Genomic DNA, 16034 nt, shown 5'->3' with positions numbered 1-16034 from the left:
ATCTCTTCGTACCCTTCGGGACTAACTCCGTGCTATAAACGCTCAACCATGTAGGAAGCAATCGAAAATGACAGTCAATTTCCTCGCGAGAGAATCAACTCCTCCACACACTACAAAAATTCCAAAATTCACGAAAAATCGAAAGTATAGAACCTCGTCGAATTCGTATTAAATTAGTACGAAACTCGAATATATCATCATCGTTCCATGATTTCCTCGAAAGAGAATCAACTCCTCCATACTTAAAAATTCCAAAATTCACGAAAAATCGTTTGTCGAAAGTATAGAACCTCGTCGAATTCGTATTAAATTAGTACGAAACTCGAATATATCATCATCGTTCCATGATTTCCTCGAAAGAGAATCAACTCCTCCACACTTAAAAATTCCAAAATTCGCGAAAAATCGTTTGTCGAAAGTATAGAACCTCGTCGAATTCGTATTAAATTAGTACGAAACTCGAATATATCATCATCGTTCCATGATAATTATTCTACCACGATATTTCAGCCCATACTCCCAACGAAACCATGCGGAGGCTGTACCATGCCCTTTTGGCCTTTCGCAATGGGGACGAGGTCTCTCCGCGATTCTAGTTGCCCTATATATATATATATATATATATACAGCTTCGATATTGCAGCTTCGATATAAGCTTGTTCATCTTTGAAGCAGCGCGACAGCTGCGAAAGTAAACATCTGGCAGTTTTTCGCGTGAAATTGTGTCGACGCCGCGGTGCACGTCGCCGAAACACCGATACAGGGGCAATTGCTCGAAAACAACGGAGACAGGGGAGGGGGGAAAAAAACCAACCAAAAATTCGTCGCAAGGATTATAAAGGGAATTGACGCGTGAAACCGAAACCGAGGCTGCCCGTTTCCACGCGAACAACCACGGTTGGTTATCGAACGTTATTGCTCTGCAAAATGACGTGTACGTACAGGGTGATACAATTCGGCCGAGGAAAATGATTTTACGGGTAAAAGAGTAAGCCGAACCAGACATTCTTTCCCTCCAGTCCCTTGTTTTCGAGTTAATCAAAGTGGAAATCTGATACGAGTGCACGATAAGACAGGTTATTTTATTTCTTGTTGAATACGAATTTTTATTTTGTTTATTTTGAAAATGATAGCACGTATTAACAAAGTAATGAAAGTAACACTGTATATTATTTTACAAGGGAATTTTGATTCGAATAACGCGTAATGTAAGACGGAATAATTTTTCAAAACGAAGTTTTCATAAAAAGAGACGAGAATTTTAAATATTAGAATTGAAAATTTTCACTCTAACTCGTAGCGGTTTATTCGATGAGTTTTCCAACTTGCTCGAAGATAAGATTTCAAATTTTATTTAATTCCTTGGACAAACTTCCATTCTAGACGCTTCAATAATCATGAACCATCCTTTGCTCGAAGAAGTTTCTCGAGGGAGGGGGGGGGGAGGATGGTCGAAAAGAGGTCAGCGTTAAACAGTCGATTCGAGGAACGATCGAATTCTCGGCCAACTTAGACTGGATCCCCTGATCTTAAATATGTATTACACGCTGGCTTCCCTCGTCGCGTTGAAATTTTTAAGTTCTTCTTGTCTTCGAAGAAAAGGAAGTCGAATCCGATCCGCTCCGTTTAAACTTTCATTTCACCTTAATTATCCTTCTCGCAGCGTCGATTTCTTTTGTCGTCTTTCGTTCCTTCATCGAGATTATCCAAGTTGCGAAACCAATGGAAAAGATCGAACGCCTAATTTATGCAAAATTCTTTGAGGGAATTTTGAATTCGAATTTTTGTATTTAATCCATTGAATGGCAATCTCGTTGCCAATTGACGTAAATTTCCTTAGAGTGCGATATTGGGCGCCCCATGATTCGAATATTTAACGAATGTTTCGTTGGAAATATTGAATGGAGAATTGGATGCACACGCGCGAAGGAAATAATTTTAGACGAGCTATTAATTCGCGTGTGTATGTGTTGGGGATCCGCAGTCTCGCGAAAGCTACTTTTAAGATCTTTTCCCTGGGTATAATTTGTAGAGGATTTTGCGGATGTTGTGGACGCAAGGAAGGAAAATGTACGTGGTGCATGGGTCTTAATCTCTCGAGGGCCGTGAAAGATAAGGTTGATGGAAAAATTAAATAATTCAGAGAAGGATTTATGAGTCGTTTGTGGTACTGGATACGTGTATAGTTAACGGAATTTTTAATGTCGAAGAAAGAAATTGAAATAAAAGGTGAACTCTTCGAAAAGAAGATATATTTTTTTTTTCCTTTATATTTTCAATATTTATATTCTATTCTTGCTTCAAAAATACGAAGGATATAAGATCTTTCCGTAATTCTGTATTTTCGCAGAAGATGTTATAAGAGATGTTATATATAACATCAGAGATACCTGTCTCTAGTAGAAAGCTGGTAAATTTTTAAACGTATCGTCTATCTATCGATATATATACAATCTTCGAGTAACTACGAGTAACTCTAAAAATTAAACAAAGATTTTTATACGAAAAATCTTACATCATATATCTCTGTGATAATATTACAGATATACAATACGATAAAAATCCCACCAGAGATAAACCTGGAGAGCCTGGAAGATATTCCACAAGATTTAAAAATTTTAAAAACAAGCAAACAATTTTCAATTTTTCGAGAATTTTCAAAAAATTAACCGAATCCGATCGGAGAAAACCAAATCTTAAAAGCCACGAATCTTATATATCGAAGATTAATGTAGCGCATACGGAAGAGCACGGAAGAGGACAGAGAATGTCCGTGAACGAAGCCGTACCGGCGAGGAGATAATTTCCGGTTCCTTCGGATCCAAACGACGATGATGCGCGAAAGTAAAATCCATTCGTGGCGCTGGAAACTCGAGCGTTGAAGGGCTACAGATTCTCACCTTCGTTTCTAATTATAATTTAAGCCCGTCAGCTTATCCCCCTCCTCTCCTCCCTTCCTGACCAAAGTTGTTGTTTCCGGAACAGGGATCGTCCGACCGGAATATCATATCGCGCTCGAATTTCCTTCACCCTCCCACGTTAACGCAAGATAAATCTGCGTTTGAACCTGTTGCCACTTGACCAAGTAGTGTTCGACCAAGTCCAAGCTGATGGAGTTTTGTCGAACCTTAGCTTGGTGTTCGATCAATCAATCTTCGAGGTCAAGCCGTTTTATTCGAACACGTTCGAATCGTGTTTCCAGGAAACATCGTCGATGGTAACGTTTGGGACGTCGAGGAAGGAGATTATTTTTTTGAGGAAATTTTAGGAATTAAAGAAAGTATATTGAATTTTTCGATTTTCGATATTTGGAATTGAGATTCGTAATCTTTTCGGAATTTTCAGAAATCGATTTTTGATTTTGCATTTAGAATCGGATGATTTGTAGAATTATTTTAGAATTTTCAGAAGAATCGTAAATCGTGTTGGGATAACGGTTAGAAGAAATTAATCAATGGATATTTTTTATGAAATTTTTCAAATTCTTCAATATCTATAAATATCGATCCTCAAAATTGATATAATGAATCATATTTAAAAACTAATATGTATATCGATTTTAATCGGAGAATATCTTATTCTACGTTATTTCTCAAATTTGGAAATGAAAAATTTGTTTTATACTTGTTATAACTTATAATATATATTACATGAATATAAAAAAATGTTGAAGAGTACAAATACAAAAAAAAAAAGATGATAATAAAATATTTGACCAACATACACAACAATACTCTCTCTTTACATTCTACGTAATGAATGATCGAAGACTGGCGAGATTGTAACCGCTTTAACTTTAAATCTACGATCATAACTGAAGAATAAAAAAAAAAAAAAAAAAAGAAACGGGGAAGTAAAAAGAAAAATCGTAAACGTCGAGTTCAAAGGAGAGGTTTCGATTTTCTTTCAACCCAGTCTCGCAGGTCTTGCAAGTATTCATCGGATGACTAATATCGGCGTCGATGCCAGGCCGTCGAGGATAGGATGGAAGCGGATTGGCAGCGGAAGAGTGTAGGAGGGTTGATGGAGGGCGAGCCGAAGTCGGGTAACAGGGTTGTATCTAGGTGGCGCAGCTGTAGAAAATCGATACTTATCGTGTCCGACAAACGGCAGGCCAACTTTCCAGTACGCGGCTCGTGTGCACGAGGTAAACACGGCTCCCATGACAATTAGAATGGAATGATACGTGGAGAAGCGTCGACCAGTCTCCAATCATCATGGTACGTTCAAAAAAAAAGAGAGAAAGAGAGAGAGAGAGAGAAACTGCTATGGACTGCTCGTATCGAGGACAAAAAGGAGGAGGCCGACTGGTTTGACTGTGACTCGTGGACGAAACGACAACAACACACGTTGACGATCAGTCGGATGTCGGTTCCAATTCGCGTGTTTCACACTGAAACAGTGAGAATTAAAATTAAAATCGATTCCGTTCACACTCGTAAATCATAGAGGTTTGATAATATTGACGATATTAAATTGATGTTCGTTCGAATGATAAAAAAAAAAAAAAAAAAGAAAAAAACTATGGTTTCTTTTATGTATTACATGTGCAGTACGGTTTTGTGAATTACGCCCTCGAGCTGCTGGTTGTGAAGACCTTTGACAGCGAGACGTGGGAGGCGATAAAGTAGGTAAAACACGACGAGCGACTGCCTCGTCCCTTCTTCCTTTGCACTGTCTTCTTCGATTTTTTGTATTTCTTATGCTGCTACCGCTGCACCGCTACTTATTGCACGATCCAACGTTTGTTCTTTTTTTTTCTCTCTCCTTCCGTGTGTACAGAATAGAATAATTGATTGTAAACAGTATGATAAAGAATCTAATCCGGATAGATTTCGATTAATCTTGTCGCCATCTGTAGAGGAGATCAAAAGTTGAGAGAAGATGCTTTGCCAGACCACGTGGTATGTCTTCATGCTTGCCCAACTTTATTTTGCTCTAGCGTTCTGGTGTATATATATATATATATGTATATATGTGTACATATTTGTAGCAGGGTTCGATGTATCCATGACCCGAATCCCTCGATTCTTTAATTGAAAATTCACTATCGAGGAGGGAGACTTTCCCCCTCGCAGTATCGATCTCGAAATTCATATTGAGTTTTCTATAATCCTATACAAATCGATGAGATGATTGAATTTCCGACTTGGAAGAGTTTGATCGAGATTCGAATATGATTCTTGAAGGAAATTGCATTTTTGAAAAATTTTTCTTTTTTCTTTTTTCGATGTAAATGATAATTTTATGAATATACAAAAATTTCGTTTCTTTCCTTTTCTTTTTTGTTGCAAATTTAACTACTTATAATTATTAATCTCGTTATCTATTTTTATCATTGTTTCAATGGTTCAAATTAAATTGAGACAATGAGTTAAATGAAGGTTGAACGGATAATGACTCGTTCACGTATTTATCTCGAATATGGCTAATCAAACTCGAAATTGGCTGCAACCACGAAATCAGATACGTTTATAAAGTTATTAATGCTTTTATCCCATCCAATAAACGATCTCGTTATTCTATGATATATACTATTGCCACACTCTAACCACCATTAAGAATCTTACCCAACCATCCCCTCAAATCCTCTTTTTCCCATTCAAATGCACTCAACGCCACTATTTTTACCCTTCGAGAATATCAATCACGTCCTCTCACCTATACTTACATAAATCTTTTTTTATCGCTCTTAACAATCCCATTCATCCACAAAATAAATTTTGCCTATAAAATTAGTATACTCTCATATATTATATTCACAAAAAAAAAAGAAAAAAAAATTCTCTCCTATCGTAAAAAAGGAAAACACAACGTAATAATGTATGCCTGCTTATTCTGACTCGTAAAGATAGCGAGTGATCCATTTTCTCATGAAAGAGAAGAAGCCTTGAAAAATTCTTTCTTCGTTTCTTTCATTGGATCAACAAGTTCGCCTAATACACTTTTGTTTATCCGATCCTCGAGGTCTCTATTGATTCAATCCACGAAATATTGGCACGGTTTACCCTGCGATTGTCGTAGTCCAGGGCCAAATTCTTAAATACTTGACTCGTAGCGACTGCATAAATGTTTCGTTGTTTGTCGACCAAACATCTCCTCGAGGAATCGTTTGATACGCTTTATTTATTCGCCAAGAACTCGGCAACGCCATCTACCTAACCTAGAACGTTCGAGTTGCAAGTTTATGGATCAAGGAAGTCCGGAATATAAAAAAGAATACGATCCATGAAGAGCTGAACTTTCTTTTTTCACGCTCGTAACGATGGAATTCCTTTTTCTGATCATACTTTTAAAAAGAAAAATGATTTCGGCTCCCTTTTTAACTTTTTCTTTCTCGTCGTTTTATTTTTTTGTCCTTTTTTTTTTTCTCTCTTGCAAAGAACATTCTCTTCGAATTGCCTCGAGAAATTTATAAAGAGAGAAAAATAACAAGAAAGAAAACAAGAAGGCTGCTTGGACAGGTTTATGCACCGTGAACATGACTCGACAAAGTATGTGAAATTCTTAACCGTTTCCGGAAGTATGACCTTCCTTCGCGGTATCCCCGCGATTTCGAAGTTTGAAGAAGTTTCGTTATTGCGAAATGTTTCCAACAGTAGCCTTCTTTGAAACATTCTGTATATATTTTATTAAAACAATTTCTATACGATTTCTATCCTCTGTATTTACATGAAAACGTAACATATTTTTACAAGATTCTTCAATGACGCGTTTTAAAAATGGATTCTGCTTATCTTTTTTTTTTTTTCTTTTTTTTTTAAAGTAACAAAACAACTGTTTCCATTTGTTTCACGCGGAATCTATTTGTCAACTTTCTTTACTTTTTCCATTTAAGTGATGAATAATAGTGGAATGTCGTACTTTCATTCGAGCTACCATTTCTCTTGTTCTCTTGTGAAATAATATCAACATTTCTTTTCAAACTAAATTATCGATATTATTTCCGAGTTTCCATTCGATTCATTTTTTTTTTTAATGAAAAATGAAGTTGAGTTTCGCAAAACTAATTTTAACTCTCACAACGATGTAACCTACGATCAATCAAAGGAACAATATTTTTCTCAAACTCATACATACCTTGTATAAAAATGTTTCACACGTATAAATCTGATTACAACAAATACATTTGCTTGGCTCTGAGGTGTATAATTATTTTTATTTCGCGGTTTGTGTTTCGATACGAATAATCGAAAAATAATTTGGTCAACTATCGTATTCTCGTGATTTGCCGAGATTTAATTGAACCGATCGAGGAACACTTAATTTATCCACGGAATTTATCATCGAGTCAAGATTATCGGTTGATTATGCAACGTTGTATGAATGTTTGGCTTCCGTGCTTTCATGGGAATGGGCGTGTACATTAGCGAGCTGCTATCAGGATAATTATTATTAGCCGAGATCGGCCGTGCGCGGCCGCGTTCGTTACCATTTTATTGGAGCATTTTTATTATATAAACCATATTTCAGGTTTATTTCGTTTTATCAGCTATTATAATTAAGAACGATAACGAGTGAATAAAATTTCGTTACGTTGAAAATATACGAGCAACGCGTTCAATAATTTATTCGTTTTTGCTTAATTCTGAATGATTGAAGAAATAATGATAATAATTCTTTGCCATTTAACGATACGGGATTATTATTAATATGCAATTGGGATTATTATTAATATGTACATTAATAGTGACGATTGATCGTATCCAATTATTTATTATTAAATGTAATATTTTATTTTTAACGATAAAGGCAAAGTTATTTTGTCTTTTGTAATTTTTATTAAATATTTAAATTGTAATTTTCATTTCACCCTTCATGTTTTATATGTTATTAATTTTCGCAATTTAAAAAAAAAAAAAGAAATAAGAAATAAAGTAACGATTTGGTAAAAATAATCTTTTTTCTATAAAAACGAACAAAATGTTCTTTTATTAAAGTTTTAAAAATAGATGTGTATAATCAATATAGTTTTTTTTTTTAAATAAAATGAAGTAGTGGTACATTGTACGACAATGTCTCGTGAGGATAATAATGTTTGTCGGAAATAATACGAGAGATACAAAAATGTGGGTTAAATCCGAGTAGGTATATAAGATACCACGATGACTCTTAAAACGGAAAAGGGGTCACTTTGATTGCCCTAAATGACGTTTCGTTGTCACAGTGTTTGTGAATTGTGTGTGAATTTCCAAGGTCCCGTTGCGTTTCGGGAAATTACGATCGAGCTTTTTTTCACAGAGCGCAAACCAATGGAAAATGCAAAATTTCGATCAAATTGTTAACAAACGTTATCAAAAAAATGATTTATTCTTTGTTTTACAAAAAACTACGAGACTTCGAAATTATTTCTGTATCATCTCTTTTTCGATTTAATTATAATATAATTAATTTACTCTTTTTAAAAAGTTACTTTATAATTAATTCAGCATATTTGAATGCACAGATCATATGAAATGATATGAAAAATGAAATAAAATATCGAAGGCGGAATGTTTCATTTATATCGTTGTATTTTTTTTTTTTTTCATTTCAAATTTAACAGATTTCAATATTCTATCGTGGCAAAAAAGAGGAAAAGATATTGAAATTGATGCAATAAATTATTAAACGAATTTATTATTAACATAACAATATAATATGTAGTGTAATTATTAAAGACGAATTAATAATTTTCGTCGATGGTTACGAGCATCAGCAAGTTATATGAAAATGCTGCGCGGAGTGACAGCTCATATCCATGTCAAACGACGAAGTGCCTTTAGACTGCACTTTGTAAATTTAAATGGAAACCACCACGAGCGTCAGGCAACCTATTAAAATGCTTGGCTTTTAGCTGCTAAGAAGTATTTACTTTGTCCAACGCGAAACTAATTAATTTCCTGTTATGCCCCATTCCCAAGTTGAAGCGTTTCGAGGTGAAAGAAAAAAAGAATAAAAAGAAAAATAAACTTTTACTAGATTATGATATATTTTTCTTTTTTTTTTTTTTTTAATTTTAGAAGATCGCACTCGGTCGATCGGAAAATAAAAAGATTCGGTTAATCAAGCTTTCGAAACTTTTATAAAATCGATACTTGATCGCTTGTATCTTGTTCTTGTTTGAAAAACTGGCAATTAATATTTTACATTGCATCGTAAATTTTTTAATATTCGAAGGAAAATATCTGTAAAAAAAAATTCTGTATATAAAATTCACGAAATAGAAATTCTTCTCTCGCTTATACTTTTCTAGCGATTATCTACATCGTAGTAAATTATCAATTTTCAAAATTTCTTTTCATTAGGTTAAAAATAAATCTATCCTTGCCGATTTTCATCTTTTTTCAGGAAAGAAAAAGAAATAATTTTAATTTTCATCCTATGGATTCTAATTTCTTCTTAATATTTATATAAATGTTACTTATAATTGAAAATATAACTATTAATCGTGAAATTAACTTAGATTGAAAAGCGTGACAAAGATAGCTTTTAATTAATCAATTTATTGGCTAAAAAGTTTCGCTTAATATTTGATTCAATTATTTATTCAAGAAAGTTTAAAGAATATAAGTTAAAGAATTATAAGAACATTATATATAAAAAAGATTAGAATATTAGATATTATGCATGGATGATAAAAAGTTAATAATTTGAAATAAAGATTAATTTTCATTTATATTCTGTTTGTGCAGAAAAGATGCGGCCGTTAATATGGAAGGACAGTTTCTGGTTCGCCAGATATATGATGACGAAATTACGTATAACATTATATCGGCAGCTGTCAATCGGCTCAGTACGTATTATTATATAAACGTATATGTCTAGCATTAAAAATTCATTTATCAAAAATTATGAAAAAAGAAGATGCGAATGAAAATAACGAAATAATAATTTTTTATTCGATGTTTAAATCTTTTCACAAAAAATCTCTCTTAATTCTATTAAAATTCTTAACTTGTATCCAAACAATTGCTTTTATCTCTTATTTTTTTCTTCAATTTTTTTCTAATTCAATTAAATTTTCAACAATATTTATTTTTTATTATCAAATTTATTACATGTTGTTCAAATTTTCTTTTCAACGTTTAATTCGATTAAATTCTTAAATATTCTTCTTTATCTTCATCTACATTAATTACATTATAGTGTAATACTCATGAATACCAGATTAAAGGAAAATGTTTCCTTAACGTGGTTTAATTTTCAAGAACAATTTTGCTTTAATATTAATGAAAATGAGATAAGATATTTAATAAAGTTAAATGTGCAATCATAATGAACAGATGTTATCACTTGTAATAGATATTATAATTACACAATTATTAAACAAACAATTCCTTTGATTTATTAAACACAATTTCCTATTCCATTCATATCAATTATTTTTTATACATTTTAAATTTAATTATTCTAAAATTGATGATTTACGTATCATTGAACAAATACAATTCTCTTTGACAAATTGAAAAAGAAATATATCGATACTATTATCTCCAAAGTATCGTCGCACTCAATCTGAACTACAAAAATAGAAAATTTCACTGAATCTTCATCTCAAACAAAAAGAAAAAAAAAAGAGAACACAAAGTAGCAGTAATAATAATAATAATACTATATCCTTCGATATTGGGCCATAAATCGTTGACTAGAAGAAAAGAAGAAAGAAGAAGAAAAAAAAAAAGGGAGGCAATCCCCAGGAAAGCTTCACCCCAATAATCTCTCCCGACGAGCAATTTGTCGCGAGACATCGACGTGATCTCGAGTAATATCTTTTCTGTACGAGAAAATCGTCATTCCTCCTCAGACACGCTGTATGTACATCCGAGCTGTATTTCTCTAAAAATTGTAATTTCCTCGATCAAGACCCGTGTCGATGTCTTTGACACCCGTTTAACGCGCTCGTTCAGATCTCAAAATCGAATTTTTAACACGCGAGATCCCCTTTCGGGATCGTTGACGATCGTCAATTTCTGTATCTTTAAGAAGAAAAAAATAAAACTTAGTTTACCAAAATATTAAAATATAAAAAAACGTGTTGTAATCTCATCAGTTTCGAGGATATATATTAAAAAAAATAGATATATATTATAAAAAAAAGAACGTGGAATTTAATTACGATTCAGCATCCTACAAAGAAGAGAATTCGAATTTCATGCATTTCTTGGTTTCTTCATCACTAACAATGCAATTTTCTTTTAATCGCCTGTTAATTTTCGAAAATTTCCCAGATATACCGGCGAACGAGATCCTCGAGCTGTTCGGCCGGATGTTCTTCGAGTTCTGCCAGGACTCGGGCTACGACAAGATTCTTCAGGTGCTCGGGGCTACGCCCAGGGACTTTTTACAGGTAAATCTGCCACGAGCCGCGACCATTCACTTTCTTACGGAATAAGATTGGCCACCTGGTAGACCGTGTCCGGGATTCCCGCGATTCCATTCGGATCGCGGTGAAAGTTTTCTAAAAAGATGACACGTAGGTAGATCGTCGTCGTTCGTACGTGTTACGTACTTATAGTGTGGATGTTCCGTTACGCAATGAGCGATGGAGATTGCGCAAAAGAAAAGAAAAAAAAAAAATTGGATAGAAATTATGGACGAGGTGAAACTTACTTGTTCTTTTCTTTTTTCTTCTTTTTTAATTTTTTTAAAAATTTTCGAAAGGAGGAAGTTTTGAACGAAAGTATCAAAGTTGTGATATATTGCTTCGTTTATGGATTACAGATTCTTTTTTTTTTTTTTTATTTACTTTAGAAAAGAATTTCAAAGATTATTTAAGATTATTTTCTCTATATTGAATCTTTTCTTCAAGAAACGAGAACTTTAAGTTAAGCTGATTAAGAAATAATTCTTATAATCTATTTGAAAATAGACTATCATTTAAAGAGAAACATATTGATGTAAATATTAATTCTATAGAATATGAAAAAAAAAGAAATAAAAGAATGTAATAAATATTGAATATCACAATATAAAATTGATTAAAAATTTGAAAGATAATTACAATTACATCTTAATGTGACTGTCTAATACTCATCTCTTTATCAAAATCTACACAGAACATGTAAAAATAACACAAATAACACAATGAATTTTCATCTTTTCCATCAATTATAAATAATAGTCCAATGAATTGAACAAATCACGTGCAGAATCAGATTTTTATTTTTTCACAATCAAACGATACGAGTAAAAAAATTAAAAATTCTATTTTCTTTTTCACGATCTTACTCGACGGAGGATCTTCAGAACTTTCAGACAGCAAGCGTGCCAATCGAACAATTTGCATCCGTGCAACGCGCACGGTCAGTGTTCGCGATCGTGCATTTCAGAATCCGACGCACGATTCGTTCGAGGGAAACGCGTCGCCCCACTGATTGCGGCAACCTCTGGTTGAATGAACAAACAAAAAGCGCGTAAACTCGTTCGTGTGGTCGGAATACGAAACGGCGGATTATTGCGAAGGCTCGGTCGTGGAAAATGTTTTTGTCGCGCCTGCTCGATGAATTATTGTGATTTCTTTATGGCGTTACAAGCTTGCTGAATGATCGACTTGTTTTTCACCGAGCTATGCCAGGTGGAATCCATCGAGGTTAAGTATATGGAACAGGGCGATAAATGATACTTGCGTTAAGTAAAAAAATTGTGTGCATAAAATTATCTCTTCTTTTCCTTTTCTTTTCTTTCCTTTTTTCTATAGAATTTTTTTTTCTGCGAATAATCGATCTGTGTGTGTATTGGAATTTAGGTTGTCTCATAAGTAAGAAAAAATTATTTGTTTATTTTTCTTTTTGTAAGTAAAAATGGATAAAATTATTTTTCTTGTCTTTTTTTCTACTTCTATATTTATTTATTTATTTATTTATTTATTCTATAGATAATAAATAAGAAAGAAATAAAAAAGAAAGGATTGAATTTAGATGTATTATAAGTTAAATAAGTTTTTATAAAAAATGAGACTATGATTCTATATTTTAGATTTAATCATTTTCTTGCTCGATATAAATATAAATAATTTGCAATATGAAAACTATAAATTATTTTATAAATTAATTCTTAGCAAATGGTATATATAAACATAAACGTAGGAAGAAAAAAGGAATGAGGATTACTTTACTTTTTTTTTTAAATTCATTTACCATTTCCTTCTTTCTTTTGATTAATTGAGGACAAAATTGCACAAAAGTATGAAATGTATTTCAAAATGTTAATGTATATTTGTATTATAAAAGAAAAGTTTGTTCGTTCAATCAAAAGGCAATCGATTGTCTTGTTTAAATTAATTATAGATTCACGGATTCTGGTTAATATCACCATCGTGTTTAGATATTCACATCAAAGCAGCTGCCTTTGCCATGATAAACGGTTTTGTTTTCATATAATTACGAAAAGCACATATATACATACGTGCCACCCAATGATACAGAATCTCTATTTAATCATACGCGTGTATCGTTTCCACAATCGATACATATACTTTAAAACAAAACTCTACAGAAGGATAATTTCGTAATCATAACATACAATATTCATCAATGCATTGAAAAAATAAATATACATATATATAATTTTAATTCTACATTACAATTCTATTAAATTATACATTGTTCGATCTTTTATCCGATCTTTCTTTCGAATTTTCACTTTTCATTCATAATGCATTCACGTTTATAATTAATACGCAATTTGTTATTTATTTTATAAATTACGCGTCTAATTATTATTATCATTATTATTATTATTACAATTAATACATTCATATCATATTTTAATATTCAATTGCTATTAAATTTTCTATCGTCTCGATTAAAATCATCCCTATCGTTCGCACTCGTCCGATTCTCATTATCTCACTAACGTTCTATTCCATTTCGAATCCAACTATTGGCTTGTAAGAAACTCGGTTCACGATGAACGAGCGCGGCGCGATCAGCGAGCGGAATGTCACCCGTGGAACGAGATTATTATCGTTTCTTTTTTCCCTTCGCGGGGTTTCATTTCCGGTTCTCTCTCTTTTCGAGCGTCACGTACGAACAGTTTGTTCTCGTCGTCGCGTTCACGTTCCCTCGTGAAATTTCACGTTTCTTGCAATCTTTCTCCTCCCACTTCCTCCCGATATCTCGCGGCAGCGGCATCCACGATCGAAATTAGCGGCGCAGAGATTGAATTGGAAACGCGCGTTAACGAGCATTACACGGCGGCCATTGATCAGGTGTGGCCCTGATGATGATCGAAACGCAAAGTGGCAATCGAAAACAAATTTAGGGGCGTAGGGAGGGGGAGAGGGAGGTCTTGTTCCACTCAGCTCCGGATAATTGTGAGAGTAACGGATAAATTGACACCGAGGGGGGAAGAGAGAGAGGGAGGGAGAGAGGCTGTGCAACGTCGTTTAATTACAGAACTTGGACGCCCTTCACGATCATTTGGGCACCTTGTATCCGGGAATGAGGGCACCCTCTTTCCGATGCACCGAGAGGCCCGAGGATGGCGCGCTCATATTACATTATTACTCCGATCGACCTGGATTGGAACATATCGTGATCGGCATAGTTAAGGTATTTTTTTTTTTTTTGTTGAATAAGAATGTGAAATTATGTAAGCACAGATGATGAAGGATGAGAATTTTTGGAAACGTAATCTTCCTTTCTTCTTATTACATTTTCTAATAAATATTCAATGATGATTATGAAATAGAGGTGAATTCGAAAAGTAGATTTTATAATTTGGATACCTAATTTACTGAAATTGTTCGATTTGTTTCCAAACATTTACCAATTTTGTAGATTTGTAAAAAATGACAGAGACTCATTCGACTCAGCTACATCATAAAATTCTATTCTTTATTACCGTGGTTTCTATTATTAATATTTAAGGAGAAAGAAGTTTATTGAAATTGAGAGAGAGAGAGAGAGAGAGAGAGAGAGAGAAAAGGATGAAAGTGAAAATGCGCGTTGATGATAATCAGATACTACAGCAACGATCCTCTCAAAGCTTTGCTATTTATAGATAGAAACAAGATGCTAACTTTCATCACTACGTATAATACCAGTCACGGTATATTATTTTTATCGGTCAAAGTTAAGCGGGTGTTAAGCCGATCTCAACTTGTGCTATTTAATTTTCAATCTAACAAATTCGTTCAGGTTGTAACGAAGCATGATTAAACGAGTTATAACTTTTATCGGCCGTAGACCGTGGCGAAAAAGCTTCACGGCACGGATATAGAGATGCGAATATTGAAGACAAAAAACGAATGTGATCACGTGCAATTTTTGATCACGAACACGTCCGGCCCTGGGGTCGTTTCAAACCCCATGATTGCAGAACTCGAGACTTTATCTGTCGGTGAGTAATATATATATATTTATATGTATGTCAATTTTCTCTCTAAAAGTAAAGAAAAAAAAATTTTTTTTGATTACAATTTGAGGCAAAATATTTTTTATTAAAAAAAGAAAAAATGTATAATATTTGAACTTTTCAAAATTAGAAATGGAAAGTGATTTTTTATATTTATATTATTCAATTTTCCTTTTTAAAAGAATTTTCTATTTTATATTTTGACGGAGGGAAAATATTTTTTTGTCAAAGAAAGAAGAAAATTAAAGCGTATAATATTTACACCGTAGAAGATAGAAGACTTCTTTCAAAGGAGTGTAAGCTTGTTAAAAATATGGTTAAATATTACAGAGCCAAAAGTGAGTCCGATGACGTTCTGCCGAGTTTTTCCATTCCATCTGATGTTCAACAGGGACCTCATCATCGTTCAAACTGGATGCACTATAACACGAGTTATACCTCAAGTATGCTCCGGTAATTGCAAGTTGAACGACATCCTTCTTACCGTAAGTTTGAACAATTATAACTTGTATCAAGGATGCATGAAGAGCTGCCAATATCTGTGCCACTTCAACGAGTTGATGTAAATTGACATTTATCAAATCTTGTTCAAAGTATCTTCGAATATGTATGCAGAGCGTTTGTAACCACACAGGATAATATTCGTAAACAGAAATTGCGTTACGGATATTAAGTTTGGTCTAACACTATCCGTT

At 33.5% G+C, this 16034-nt stretch overlaps 1 protein-coding gene across 2 annotated transcripts in view; it reads left to right on the top strand.

The window, feature by feature from the left end:
• Window positions 1–4102: 4102 nt before the first annotated feature.
• Gycbeta1 (guanylate cyclase, soluble, beta 1) overlaps window positions 4103–16034 on the top strand; it is a 29213-nt gene continuing 17281 nt past the window's right edge. The window contains 7 exon segments of one of the 2 annotated variants that reach the window (NM_001011632.2): window positions 4125–4220; window positions 4554–4627; window positions 9675–9775; window positions 11211–11329; window positions 14379–14534; window positions 15171–15324; window positions 15670–15824. In NM_001011632.2, the coding sequence (NP_001011632.1) occupies window positions 4218–4220; window positions 4554–4627; window positions 9675–9775; window positions 11211–11329; window positions 14379–14534; window positions 15171–15324; window positions 15670–15824 (762 nt within the window). In that variant the 5' untranslated portion in view covers window positions 4125–4217. 2 annotated transcript variants of the gene reach the window in all.

Source organism: Apis mellifera, linkage group LG6 (genome assembly GCF_003254395.2).
Source record: "Apis mellifera strain DH4 linkage group LG6, Amel_HAv3.1, whole genome shotgun sequence".
NCBI lineage: Eukaryota > Metazoa > Arthropoda > Insecta > Hymenoptera > Apidae > Apis > Apis mellifera.
The sequence above is the reverse complement of the archived record's forward strand: the minus strand, read 5'-3'. Positions and strand labels throughout refer to the sequence as shown.